The following is a 14,596-nucleotide window of genomic DNA, read 5'->3' on the forward strand; positions in this document are numbered from 1 at the left end:
ACTGCTTGTAAGTTGTGTGTGAAATAAGTTACTTCAGTACTTCTTAAATATGAATAATGTATGACCCATTTTAAAGGGAAAATTGTTTTATCTAGATTCTTAACTATATGTCTACAGATGACCCCCATTCGAGAAACACTCACCCCTATTAATGTACAGTGATTTTCCCCACTGCACACATGCAAGTGCATCTATTAATATTCAGGAGTTTTCATTTCAATCCTATACTTATCACAGCGCTTTTTTGAGTGTGTATTAAACAGTTTTTGTACCCAGAAAACCACATCCTTTGACTGGTCCAGGCCATTTGAATCTTTCTATGAACTGTTTTTTTCCAGCTTTTACCCATGTGTCTTTGTACAGGTTAAATTATTAAGCAGTAACGATGCTGACACGGTGCCAGGTACACAATAGGAGTTTTAAAAATAGTGGTTGCATTCCAAAACTAGCTTTAGCATTTAGATTATTGCCATTCTGTTTGCAATGCCAGCCATTTGAGAGGGAGCCCGGTGTTGGAGTTTAATTAACTCCGGTCCTTTTTCAACAGTTCCTTTCAAGCACCCAAAGGCAGACTTGAGGAGTGGTGTTAATTGAATCACGTCTAAAGTGGAGGGGATTTAAAGAGCTCATGGGGGGACTCGTCAAGGTGTGAAGCCTCTCAGATTCTGTCAAGGCAACAAGATTAAGTCAGACTTGAGAACCTTATTTATCCATTGGCAGGGGGTGGGGAGAATCAGAGTAATTTCCTGAGTGTCCTACTTAGTTCAGCAAAGCACTTGTTCTTCCTCCTCCTTACTTCCACATCCTCCTTTTCTCTGAAAGACTCTCCCCTCCCCTCCCCTTCCCTGGCCCTTCACCTCCTCTCTCTGTTTGGCTCACTGTTCACCTTAACCTTTGCATAGTAGCCTAGACCTCACTTCCTCTAAGAAGCCGGTTCCCCATGAATCAACAGCTAGGGTACTATCCCTTTGGGTGTCATCGCATAGCACTTACTAGGTTCTGGAAGCATTCACTTTGTATGCCCACAACTTGGCACCGACTCATCCCTCAGTGGTTGCTACGTGCTAGGTCTCGGCCATGTCATATCATCACCAGCAAAGTTCCATGAGGTAGGCCTTGTTTGTATCCATTTTCACAGACATGAAAATGGAGGTCTAGAAAAGTTAACTTGCTCAGGGTCACATTACCGGGAACCATGAGGGCTGAAATGCGTGAAAAATATACTCTTTGACTTTATATATATATATATATAAACTTGAACAAAGCAGATTCACCAGCAACTCACCTTTGCTGGTCCCAGCCTCTGGTTTTTTAAAGCCACTCAGACCGGAATCAGAAGGTAAGCTCTATGTCAGAATGATTCAAAATAGGATTTATTTATTGAATAGATGCTTGTGCATAATACAAAAATAAAAGCTACAAAAGAGGAAACAATGAAAATTAAGATTCCGCCCCCCCCCCAACTCAGAGCCAGCTAGATGCCTTTTCCAGAAGTAACTATGAAGATCTATTGTTATCACGACAGGTAGATCTAGAACTATATTTTATAAACGATGAATCCAGCCTAGTAATGGATCAATGCAGTGGGTCCAGAGCAGCATTCATTTTTTAAGGTCATTAAAAATATATATTTGAATGAGCACTGGGTGTTGTATGGAAACCAATTTGACAATAAATTTCATATATTAAAAAAAAAGATATATTTGAAAGGATTATGTTTCACACAGCTTGTGTGTTGGTTTTACACATAGTGTAAATGTACATCGGAGCCACAGAGTGTAAAATGTAACTTTACAGTTCTCATCACAAGGTAATGTTCCAAGCAGTCTGCAAGCCACTCACCTGGTAGACCTAGAAGTTGGAAATTATGAAAGCCACTCCCACACAGAACCTCCATCCTTACCTCCCATGAGTCACTTTGGAACCCAGAAACCTGAATGACCCTAATGAAACAAGTCAGATCCATTTCTTCTCTGTTCAAAGCCCTTCAGGGGCACCCGTCTGAGGAGGGCAACAGCTATAAGGCAGCATGTATTTCTCTTTGTTTGTTGTGTTAGCATCCTAATAAAAAATATATCCCAAATCAAAAATATGGGCTGCGTAATATAAATAAATATGGCTTTGTGGGGAAGGGGCTCTGGGAAGAGACATCACAGAGATTGGCAGCATCCTTCAAAGCGGCTGAAATTAAGAATGGATATTCACAACTAGGGTCTGTATATGAGATGAGCCATTTTAAAAACAGGACATTCGTACAATTCCCCTGGAAGAATTCTGGGCGTACCTGAAGGAGAACACTGCCCAGAACAGCTGGCCCATAGACAGAGAGGCTCCCAGGGAGGCAGGACTCTGCATCCATGAGAGGATGCTGAGGACCAAGAAATGAGCAGGGGTCCCACACAAGCCCCCAGTCTATAGGCACGAAGCAAGAGGGGCTGCTTCTCATGTGGGTAATTCCTGCAGCCTTGGTCCAAGGTGAGCGGCAGCAGGAACGCAGTGTCCGGTGTGCTGCTGCATGGGACAGCAGCACCATAACAAAATAATGAGGCCAATTCTCCGTGCCTCAGAAACAGGAGCAGCACTCAGCAGGAGAGTAAAGCGTGATGCCGCATCGGCTCCTTCCCTTCCCTCTCCATCCCTCTTCGCTCCTCTCTGGAGCTGTGGCAGCTTTGTCCTCTCAGTTGCATGTGGGGCCTCCACTGGGACACCTCGTAGTGTCCCCAGCAGCACAGGGGTAACCAGACTCTGAAGGGGCAGCTCCTGGAAGTCAGAGTGTAAAATCGTGGTGCATTTGTTCATTTGTTGACTTGGTTACTGTCTGTTGGATTAGTGAGCTTGCATGAACAGGGATCTCATCTGTCTCGTTCTCTACCAAATTCTCAAGGCCACGGACAGCATCTGACACAAAGTTGGCAACCAGTGAATACATCTTAAATGGATGAATGTTCAGCAACAGAGAAAGTGGGAGCTGTGGTGGCCATAGGTTCTCCAAGGACAACTAGGCAGATTGCGAATGGTTTGTACCCCTCTGTACCTGGGAGGTGGCCCTGTATATCCTCTCTAGGGTGACTTGACAGTTTGACATGCATATGGTGTAGCTGTGCCTTTGTGTGTTTACCAGGTGAAAAGAGACGGCAGGCGGAAGGAAGTTCACAAGCAAAAGCACCAAGGCTTGTAAGAACACAGGGCACAGCATTACCAGGAGTGACGGAGGTGCCGCCTAAGAGGTCAGGTGCCTGGGAAGGCATGGCTAGAGGCTAGGCTGGACAGGTAAGGTCCGGTTGTGGAGACACACACCATTAACAAGTTTGCACTTTATTCTGTAGCCAACTCGGGATCCCTTAGTGGTTTGGAAGCAGACTAATGACGTGATCAGGTAACTCTGAAAGCAATATGAAAGAAGGATCAGAGAAAAGGAGGTTCTGTAAGTAGGGAAGCCAATTATGAGTCTATGACGCATGTCCAGATTCAGAGATAATGGGGGCTGAGATCAACGTGTCGCCATGGAGATGGCCTCTGGGACAATGAAAAGAGGTGACCAGTTGGAAATGTGAGTGTGAATGTTAGATATCAAGGTCGAATATTCAGACCGAAAGTCACATGGGTCCTGTTGAAGTCATGGAAGAAAATAAAAACGCCTAATTTGAGTAATGTATCATTTAGAAAATCTGATGAAAACTGGTGTTTTTAGTTTCAGAGGCTTTGCACATACCCACCAAAAAAGCCAAGTAAAGGTCCATGGACATCAGTTAAGAACACCTGATTGAACAGAGGAAGAATGACGGAGCCCCAACCTCTCTCAACGACTACAGTTGGTATTGGCTACAGCCCATCCGAGAGGTAGGAGAAGAAGACAGGACCAGAGAAATGGAGAACTTTGTTCTTGAGGTCAGAGGTGCCTCACACAACACCAGGGGGACTAACCACATAGCAGAAGATGAATAAAGAGATAGAGCTCACTTCTAATTTTTTACATGTTTAGAAAAGATAAATTGTTTAAGTAGAAATGACCAGAAAGCCTCATTAAAGAACTCAGGTGGGTTCAGACACAGTCAGGTGCAGGTGGAGTGCAGCACTCTCAGGAAGCCAGAGATAAAGATGCTTCCCAGGCAGAAGCAGGCCTCTTTCTTCAGTAAACTCAGCAAGACTTGCTTACCGACTGAATCACTAATAATTTCTATACTTCTATACGTAACGGACTCTGGTGTTCAGGTGTGTGCAACTGCCTACATGTGTGTATACGCCAAATATATACACGATACACAGTATTGTGTGTATACACCAAACAGCATATTTATCTATAGATGTGGATATGAACACATATTTACATATAATTTTTCATTTACATAAAGGTATGTTTATCCATTTAGCATATATACATATGCATATGCCATATAGTCTAGAAAACTGCCATAATTTAATATTTAATAAATATCCACATGCTCCTTCTATATAAATGGCTTGGACTGAGGACACCTTGGCTGTGACCCAATGTTTATGATGATTCTCTGGAGAAATTTCTTTGTGGTCTTACTATTAAGAAGAGTTGATACTCTCTTGAGTAATTTTTTTTGTCTTGCACGTGACAGAAATTTTATTCTAGACCAAGCTCCCTTTTGAACATGACTACTAGAAATCTGGGAGACAAATTTTGGTCCCAGTTGTAACCAAGTGCATGGAGATCTATGTGGTGCGTTAAAAAAACGAAAAAACAAAAACACGACTTTCACTTCTGGCTCCATTTTATATGCCTTATTTTTCACTTTTCGTTTCACTCACTTCTTTCTGTAGGTTGTATGCCTTTGTAAGCTTTTCTTTTGGCATATAAACATGAAGAAATATAGAAATGACATCACAGAGGGAGACTTTAAGGTCCAGAACATTATGGCTGGGAAGAAACCTATTATTGTGGCTGGAGTTAAGGCATGTAACGATGATAATGGGTGTTATTAGGACAGCCCATCAGCGGTTACAGGGAGTGAGACAGATCTCAGCCCAGGTCCCAGTTCTCTCTGCTGTTTACCAGTCGTGTGGTGGGAGGCATCTTATTCTCCATGTCCTCTCATCTCGAAGAAAACAGTGACTTCTTGGGATTTGGGGGGATGGCTTAAACGAGGCAACGTATAGAAAGCACTTTAGCACAACGCATTCCATCAGTTAGCTACTGTTACCATCACTATCTTTTGGACAAGCAGAGCTAGGCCGCCATTCCTGGCTCGGTCCGCTGTAAGAAAGTTCTTCCCCCCCCGCCCCCCCGCCTCCACTCCCCGCATCTCCCACACCCACAGTCGCCAGGCGGCCAGCCGTCTCCCGCCAAATACGGATCACACTTCTGGAGCGCACCTCCGCTCCCGCCGCCTCCCGCGGGAGTGCAGGGCGCCAATCTCCGGCCAAAGTCCCGCAAATTGCTACCAAGAAGGCCCGGGAGGCGCGGGCTAAGGCAGATCCACACCTGAGCGTTAGTTCCTTACCCCGCCCCGGCTGCCCTCTGACACGTACAAGGGGGCCTGCGAAGGGCCCCGGGGTCCTCCGCGAGGCCGGACTGGAATGCGGGGGCGGGGGCCCCAGCGCGCCGCCGGGCTCGCACCTCCCCCGCGGTGCCCCCGGAGCTTCCCCAGCCCTCGGCTCCCCTCCAGACTTGACCCGGGGGCCGGGAGCGGCGGGCTGCGCCGCGGGGCGCTCGCGCTGGATGGGGGCGGGCTTCGGAGAGCAGCCCGAGAGCGCCACACATTTCCTACACCGATAGCATCAGCGCGTGTCAGGTGGTTGGTGCGGGCGAGAGAGTGCGCGCGCGCGTGAGGGCGAGAGGGCGCGCTCACAGAAACTTTGTGCCTGCGGGTGCGCCTCGGGCGGGCTCGCCGGCTGCGAGAGCGGCGTGTGGGCGGCCGGGGGCGGAGGGGCCCGGCAGGCGGCGGCGGCGGTGGCGATGCGCCGCGCCCCGCCGAGCCCGTCCCGCCGCGCTAGGTGAGGCGGCCGCGGGAGCGCCGGCCGCGGCCATGGGCACCCTGGGCAAGGCGAGAGAGGCTCCGAGGTGAGTAGGGGCCCGGGGCCTCGGCGGCGCCGTCTTCCTTCCTTGGGGCGGGCGACCCCGCGAGCCCTCTCAGGGGGCGGGGGGAGGGGGTGAGTGGGGCGGGTGACATGGGTGCCTCCTTCTACGGGAAGTTGCTGACCCGGGGTCCGGGCGGCGGCAGGCCAGGGTCTCGGCTCAAGTCCGGGGAAGCGGGCGACCGGGCAAGAGGGGCGGGGAGCTGGGTCGTGCGCGCCACGAGCTCCGGAGTTGCACCGACGGCCCTTCCCACCCCGTCCCGGCTCCCCGGCGTCCGGCACCTGGGTCTCTCCCACTCGCGGACTTTCCGTACCACCCGCACCTGCTGCGGTCCCGGGGCTCCGGCAGCGCCACCTGCCGGCCTCTCCGTGCCCTGCGGATCCGGGGCAGGGCCCGGAAAGGCCAGCGGCCGTTTGCAGGGAGCGAGTGGCGGTCCCTGAAACATACAGCCTTCTGGGTGGAAACTATGCGCCCCTCCACCCCCACTGCGATTCTAGAGAGATGTGTTAGGAGCGTCTCGAAGATGAAGTTAGTGTGGTAGTGCAAAGTCTTTTGGCAGGGGAAAGAGGCCTGGGGGGGGGGGGTGGCAGGCAACTTTGAGTGTGCCCCCTTAGAGCAGGGAGGGTCTGGGCACAGCACGCCAGTGCGCTCTTCCCAACTTCCTCCACGTGGACTCTAGTGTGACCGGCCCGCACAGACATGCCCGCGAGAGGCAGGAAGCTTTGCTCTGCTGGACTTTTTGGAGCCGAAGGTTCTTGGCCCTTTCTGCACTCGGACACCCTGACGGTGTTTGCCCCGGGGTGCAGCCCTGCACCTTCCCTAGATTGAGGGGAGGGGTGTCTGTAAGTTAAATTGAGTATACATTAGAGGGCTGAGGGAGAGGACAGGACTGGAAAGAATCCTAACCAGAAGCCAACCAAAGCCATCTTCTGCAGAGAAAGTTGTGGAAGTCTGTGTTCTCATTCCTCCGTTTCATCGCTTAACTCACTCTTCTTGGCTAGTTTTCCTAAAAAGTTCAACCTGAAAGTGTGTGCCCTCTGCTGAGGCACCTGTGCTGGAGAGGATTTCACCTGAGCCAGGTCAGAGTTTCCACCGCCTCCTTGCTTCCTGAGGCAAATTCCATGCAGCCTTGGCCACTCATAGTTCTCAGAAAACCCCTTCAAGTTAATGTGTTTCTCTCTGGCCTTATTTTTTTATTTTATGTTTTAATTTACATGGGAACATTTGGCTCCAGTCCTTTAAAAATATGCCTTTGGAGACTTAGAGTATTCTTTCTATGATTTTTAAATACTCTTTGATCTACCTATAATGAAACATTTTGTACATCCTTATCTGTAGACCTTTCACCAGAAGACCGAGTGGTTTGAAGGTTTGTCAGGAAGCAGCAGTCAAGAGACTGAGCAGCCAAAGAGCCGAGTTTCCTACTTTATGGCGCAGATAACCCTATCTTCCCAGACCTCTCGGGATGCAGAGTGGTTTTTAGTAGCATCTCTTCTCCCTGGTGTCTTGGGCCCAAACTGTGAGTCTCTTTGGCCTCCATTCTCCCAGATTACATTTCTCACCTTCCCTTCCCCCTACCCTAAATACTCCCTTCACACTCTTTTTCTTTCTGTGTGGATCTACCCTTAGTTCTGATAAAAGCATCTGCCTCTAAGAATCACCTTGTGAGCCAAAGTGGTTTCCCCTATGGCTGACATTAGGGAGCATTACCAGAATTAGAGCCAGCGCACTTTTCAGAATCCTCAGTGGTCGATGCCACCAACCGAGAGAGAAAATGGAATGTTTCCTGGATCCCACAGTTGAGAGACAGAGATTAACACCTCCCAGCCCCAGGGGAAAGAGCTGTATATGGAGATAGGGCCTGTGGCCTGTGGTTGAGTCCAGTGGCCGCCTCTCTTTGGAAGGCCTAAGAGAAAAAGACTTCTCTTGAGAAGGACTTCGTTTTCATCTTTCCCGCCTTTGCCTTGGTGGGGGTCTTCGTGGTGGAAAGGCAGCAACGGAGGCAGAAGTGTTTCCAACACTGGACAACGAGCACCAGGTTTAGAGAGTTGTCTGTACTTATAGGAGGGGAAGGGAGCCTAGCCGGCGAACAAAGCATGGGGCGCAGGAGGCCCGGCTTCTACCAGCCTCTGCTCCAGTGGCATTGCCTTTCTGAGCCTGGACCTCCACATATGTATATGAAAGTTTGGAACGTGACCATCAAGAGCCTGCCCAGCTCTGAAGACTGTTCCAGGGGCCCACAGGAGGGTATGAGGTGGAGACTTTATGTTATCAGCTATGCTTTTGGATGATTTTTGAGTCTTAAACTTTTCAGCCTCTCTGTGGCAGTCTCCTTCTAATTCTAATGTAGTGAAAGTTGTATGGTCCCAAGCACAGTAAATACTTATCAAATAAAGCCAGAGAGGCATCAGGTACAAATCCCAGATCTAGCACATATGAGCTGTACAGCCGTGGCTATGTCATTTAGCAGCTTTTAGATTCAGTTTCAACTTCATGTAATGGAGGTGATCTCTTTCTGGGGTATAGGCTTTAAAAATCATTTAAACCTCCCAGTACAGTGCATGTGATATCATAGGTGCTAAGTTCATTATGGTCATTATTACTTTCTCTTGATTTCAGATACTGATCTGATCCTGGGGTTATCACAGGGCCTGGATAAAAATCAGTCATGGTCAGAAACTTAAGTCCTGTAACACCAACTTGATCTTTCAGAAATCACTTCCTTGGGTTAGTAGATTCTGGGTAGCCAGTTGTTGATGCAATTTCACTGGGCCCACCCCAGGCCAAAAGCAGAGTCCAGTGGTCACTGCCGGACCAGCGCCATGGAGCTAGTTTGAAACAGATCAGAGGGCATGGTCTTCCCTCCACTAGTCTGGCTGCGTACCGGGTGGCCCGTAGTTCAGTACACTCTCTTTTAGCAGAGAATCCATGTGTGCCCCCAGCATTTCATTTTGATCAAAGCATTTCAGCCCCTTCTGGGGGATGAGATTATATCTTACTGGAGCAGCTTCCCCCAACACTCCACCTGGAACCGGTTCTCTCTCTTCTGAGAACATCACGCTTCTTACGCTTGACACCCACAGGACACTTAAGATTTATAGAGCTGTCTTTTCATGGTGTAGGTCTGGTTCTCCAACTAGATTTTTGAATTAAGGAACGTCTAGTTTACCTTTCTACAACAGCAGCAATAACTAATGTAAGGAGTATGTCTTACAGTTTACAGAGTAACCTCACATAGACTGTCTCACTCCAGTCCCCTTCCCCTCTGGCCTATCACAGTAAGTACTTATTAACTAATGCCCTTACGTGTTTAGCAAAATATATAGTGAATAGCTAAAGTTATGGATGTGAGGTACAAATTTTTTTGTCTCCTCTTTGGTCGTAAACTCTGAAATAACCAAAGCCACAGAATTAATTATATGTTCAAAGAAGTTAACCAGCAACGACACCCATCACTATTAAACCTGAAAAGATTATAGATATGCATCTGTGTGTTTAAATAGGAAAGAAAGTAAAATACTTCATCATTTTGCAAACAACTTGACCTGTACTGATGAGGTCATGACCAAAGACAGAAGCTAAGTGAGAGAGAACATAGGTGACCTATTGGATTCCTAAGCCATTTCCAGATCCAGACTTCTCCTTTTACATTCAGTTCTGAAATAAAGCTCACATAAGCTCTGCTTTTTTTTTTTTAAATCAGTATTCCCCAATTAAGGACTTGATAGAATGATAATATTTAGTGGTAAAAACTGACATATAATGATTGCCAGTATTATCAACAATGGAAAACAGAATCCTCAAGATTTGTGAGAAAGGCAAGATTAGCTGAAAATCTGAACACCTCCACTGTAAATCCTCTCCCTTGCACATGGGTCCTTAGTCTTTGACTTCTCCCCTAAAGTTCAGAGGTGTTTTTGAGGCCACCTGACCTTCTGCAGCATCTCCGGTATTGCTCAAGATGAATGAATTTGGTTGAAGATGAGACCAAATAAAACAATGCTTCAGACCCAAGTCAGTGGACTTCCAGCTAAAATATTGGTAGGAGCTAAGGACTACCTACATGGCCTGGCCTCTGCCTCTCTGGTTCAGGAGCCAGAGCCAGCACGCCAAAGCAATTCTAATCCCAGACTGAAGAGCCCTCGTTGCAGCCCTGAAATCTCACCTTATTATTTGCTTGGGAGATGTCTCTTTAACAGCCAACCAGTCCGTTTGGTGCATTTGCCAAGTGGGAGGGGTATGTCTTCTATCAGCCCAACTCTCAGGATTAATTGTCTTATCTCTACTCCTTTCCTGCCCAGTCTGCCTTCAGAGCTTGGAGCTGCCAGTCTGTCTGTCCCCTGGCTGCTTGGCTTGCACTCACTGCCTCCCCTCTTTCCCCAGGAAACCTTCTCATGGCTGCAGAGCTGCCACTAAAGCAAAACTAGAGGCGAAGTCAGCCAGCAGCCCCTTCCCTTCTCATCCCAGCCTGGCCCAGATCACCCAGTTCCGCATGATGGTGTCTCTGGGACATTTAGCCAAAGGAGCCAGCCTGGACGATCTCATCGACAGCTGCATTCAATCTTTTGGTGAGTTCGCTAACTACCCACATGCATAAGAATCTATTACTTTGTTCTTCCTTAAAAAGTTGCTTTGTGGAATAGCAACCTAGATTGTATTTTGGCTTTAAAAATATCTTTTGAGCCTTTGAAATGTTGGAGACCGTGTGCAGTGCCTATGGCACATGACTGTGTGGGTGTAATAGGTCGTGATGAGAGGCGTGATTTCAAGTGAGAAAAGTTACGGAGGAGAGTTTGCATTTCCATTTCTCTTAGGATGGAGGTTGTTCCTGTGATGAGAAATCTCATAAAATGCTACTGTGCCTCTGGTGCTTTGACATTCTTCTGCCCTTGTGTTCGTAGGGCACACAAAGACAAGGTTACGTGAGCAAACACTGTTATCAAACAGAAATTTGAAAGCCTTTGGATCATGTAGATGATAGAGTGTAATAATCCCCCTTACAATTGGAGGGTAGTTGTGAGGGACTAGGAAAGGACAGGATTTAAAGCCAGAATGTCTGTGACTGGAAGATACTGGTTAGGAAGTATTTGTGATTGGGGGTCAGGGATCTGGGCGGGGGGTAAGCAGACACACACATGGACCGTGAATTCTCTAGAATGCTGCCCTCTGTCATCACCATTCTCAGCCTGAAGGGTGCACGGTTTCATGCAGCTCACGAGCGGTTATCTGCAAAGATGCCCATTTTTTTAAAAAAATCTTATAAGCACTGTCTTTTTTTGGATTGTGATTTGTGAAATAGTGATTGAAAAATACTATATATTGGTTCCCCTCAAAAAAGGAATTATTAAAATCGATGGAAAATTCACAGATTTCCAGCATCACTGTTCCCCCCCTCTGTGCCCCCTTTGAACCCCTGCGTCTCCCACCGGGAAGCAGATGAGCACAGGTGGCTCAGCTCAGAAGTGCCTGCCCATCTCAGACCCTCGTGGAGCCTCCTGGGGGATGTAGGGGAGGCTCGACCCGATCCCAGGCAGCACAACACGCAAATCAGTTAGAATTCAGAACTAGGGATTCTTGGCTGGACATGTTTACCGTTGGGCCAGACCTTATTTATGGAATCGGGAAAGATTTGACATCTTAGGGATACTTGTTTAGTACACTTCAAGTACAAAATTGAGTAGTTCTGATGATTTCCACATTGGTTTAAAGCAGCAGTTCTCACATGTTGGTGCAGAATCACACGGAGGTTATCTTTTTTATGAACACAGATTGCTGGGCCCTGCCCCCAGAGGTTCTCCTCCGGTGGACCTGGGGTGGGGTGCAAGGATTTACATTTCTAACAGGTTCCCAGGTGATGCTGATGTAGCTGACCCACGTACTCACTTTGAGAACACTACATTATTGTTGTAGGCTTTTTAACTTGGAAAAGAGGGAGCACTTTTATTATTACTAGGTGAGCCTCAAATTTTAATTAAATCTGTATGTATTTACACTCTAATTTTTCAGTTAAGAATGACACGGGGAGTGGAATGAATGATTGTCTGTTTTAAAATAATCTTAGAAAATACATGGGCAAGGAGGTGAACCTAGAAGCCAGGTGGAACCTAGTGGGCAGGTGGCTGTGAGGAGCCATTGTTCTTTCTGGGTCTTACTTTCAACTGGCTCCCAACTGGAATGAGCTGCAAAGTTCCTCACGCAGTCTTGGTAGTCCTACATACCAGTCTTTTTGCAGGGCACTGTTGCTGTTTCAGGAATAAGGATGTTTATTCTTTTTCCATTTCACTTTTGAGAAAATGGGGACTGGGAATGTATTTATCACTAACTTTCTTCCTCTTGTGCCAATCAGGCAACTGCTGGCTGAGGTCAAAGCTGTTTTCCTAACCTTCCAATAATCATGACATCTACCTGAGAAATAGATGACCTTCCCCAAAGAACCTTCTGAAGTCCTTCCCCAAAAGAACCAAGCCTAATCCACTTCCCTCAACAAATCCTACAGGGGCAAAAGATGTATTGTTTTCTGGAATATGTTGAACTGAAAAAAGTACCTTAAAACCCAAAAGCTTTAAAAATCCCATAGAGTCCAAGAGTCTTATCCACCCTGAGGAAGCATTGATTAAGCCCATAATGGCAACAGACACAGGCTAGGCAGTACACAAGGAGAATTACTGTGACCAGACCCCTGTTCCAGTATCAGAGCTTAGAATACCTGAGAAATGCACCTTTCGAGGGAAAAAAGATAGATACACAAGGCAGGGAAATAATCTAAGGCATGTAGGAAGAATACATTCTTTATACATGTGGAGTTTTGAGAAAGTTCATTTCAAGGGTAAGGATGGATTAGGGAGAACAGCCACTGTTCAAACTCCTCTTTGGCCATGGGATTGCAGGGGGAAGGTGGGTAAGTAAGATCTCAAAGTTTTGCATAGTATGCATGCACGGTTTCCTGCCACAGAATTTATATGAAAGAGGTGGAAAAGAAAAGACATGCTACGTCTGGAGGGAGTGGGAGACAGCACATGATTTTCACTCATGGGGTATCGTGACCATGTGTCGCCAGGGAGGGGAGGGGAGCGGAGTTCGAACAACAGAGGTGAGCAGAGCTGGGGATCATGAGCAGCTCTTGACAAAGAATAATCCGTGGCAGAGTGCCTGCCGGTGCTTCTGGAGGTCTCCTCGGAGGTGATCTGAAAATAGTACAGAGTGAGCCTTCTGTTTCTCTTGAACCTCTTCTTACTAGTTATTTTCCCATGTTTGTATCGGAAAGTTTTGCTTTAGAAGAAAGCAGTCTAGCTTAGTTTTTTGTTAATGAGTTGAGATGTCTTATCATTTTAATGCCTGTGAAAAGAGAGGGAAATGGTACAGACATGTGGGGAGACTATTATTGGTTTGGTTTTGGTAATCTTGCACTTCAGACTCTGGTTGCAGCCACTCTCCCACCAACTTGGGGGGAGAAAAAAAAAAGGAAAAAACACCTCTTTTGAGCATAAAGACTAATTAGTTAATTTCTACTACCTTTTCAGCCGCACCTTCATGCAGATGCTTTGAGGAGGTTTGAATTAGCTAAAGCAGTATGGTGCAGTATGGTTGCTATTAGCCAGATCTGGCTTTTTACATATACATTTCAACTAATTAAAATTAAAGTAAATGTAAAATGTAGTTCCTCAGCCTCACCCGGCATATTTCAAGTTCTCAGTATCTGCAAGTGGTAGCTGCTGCTGAATAGAGTAAACAAAATATTTCCGTCATGTATGGCAGAAAGTCTGTTGCGCAGTGCTGGATGGGGTAGATGGTTGACTTGAAGGGGGAAAAGCAACAGAGAGACCTTCTGGAAACTGTGGAACTTGCATATTTCTAGCATCTCTAGGTAATAGCCTGAATACTCACTAAGGTATCATAGACATTTGGATTTAGCATCTTTACTGATGCCTCTCTCTTTAGTGTTATTAACCATTAATTACCACCCACACTGTTCTCAGAGAGAGGACTTATGACAGTGCTTTTAAGGATGGGTGACCAGCACATACATATTAAGGGTAGTCTTGAAGGTCTCACAGCAAGCCTCCTATTGTCACATACAGGGTTACAGATCTGTGATTAGAAACTCAGAGCCTTGAGTCATAGTTCATTGCTTTAACCATGAGACAACCCACTCCCACCTTCTGTTTTAATTGGAGGTCATGCTTTACATTCTCAGCAAATTATTGCCCGTTAATCCACTCTTCAGCTGAGCATAATGAGGCAAATCATCACAACCTGGTACATTTATGTCAAACGTATGTGAATCACACCATCTGTTTCAGGGGTAGAAAAGACCTATGAGATCATCTGGTTTTTAATGTTTTCACTTTTTAAGAGGGCTGCCAGCATTTGGGGCCAAACGGAAGGCTTCTCATGTCCAAATTCACAAAACTTCCCTTGTTCCCTTCTGAATGCCAGACAACTTTCAGCAGCATCAGAAAGAAAGCTGTGAACGTGTCCCAGAAAGGGACCCTCAGCAAGGAACCCTCCTGCTCCCAGGTGGGGTGTAGGCGGACATTCAGCGTCTCTGTC

At 46.8% G+C, this 14,596-nt stretch overlaps 1 protein-coding gene across 2 annotated transcripts in view; it reads left to right on the plus strand.

Annotated features, from left to right (window-relative positions):
• Positions 1-3,181: 3,181 nt before the first annotated feature.
• RASGRP1 (RAS guanyl releasing protein 1) overlaps positions 3,182-14,596 on the plus strand; it is an 83,752-nt gene continuing 72,337 nt past the window's right edge. The window contains exons 1-3 of one of the 2 annotated variants that reach the window (XM_047075338.1): positions 3,182-3,270; positions 3,692-3,840; positions 10,430-10,614. In XM_047075338.1, coding sequence (XP_046931294.1) covers positions 3,779-3,840; positions 10,430-10,614 — 247 coding nt within the window. In that variant the 5' untranslated portion in view covers positions 3,182-3,270; positions 3,692-3,778. Of the gene's footprint in view, positions 3,271-3,691; positions 3,841-5,937; positions 6,032-10,429; positions 10,615-14,596 lie in introns of those variants that run through there. The other variant, XM_047075339.1, reaches the window with a different exon arrangement.

This window comes from Lynx rufus, unplaced genomic scaffold, assembly GCF_022079265.1.
Source record: "Lynx rufus isolate CCGP_SWC_20201006 ecotype Redwood Valley unplaced genomic scaffold, mLynRuf1.p SCAF_13, whole genome shotgun sequence".
Classification (NCBI taxonomy): Eukaryota; Metazoa; Chordata; class Mammalia; order Carnivora; family Felidae; genus Lynx; species Lynx rufus.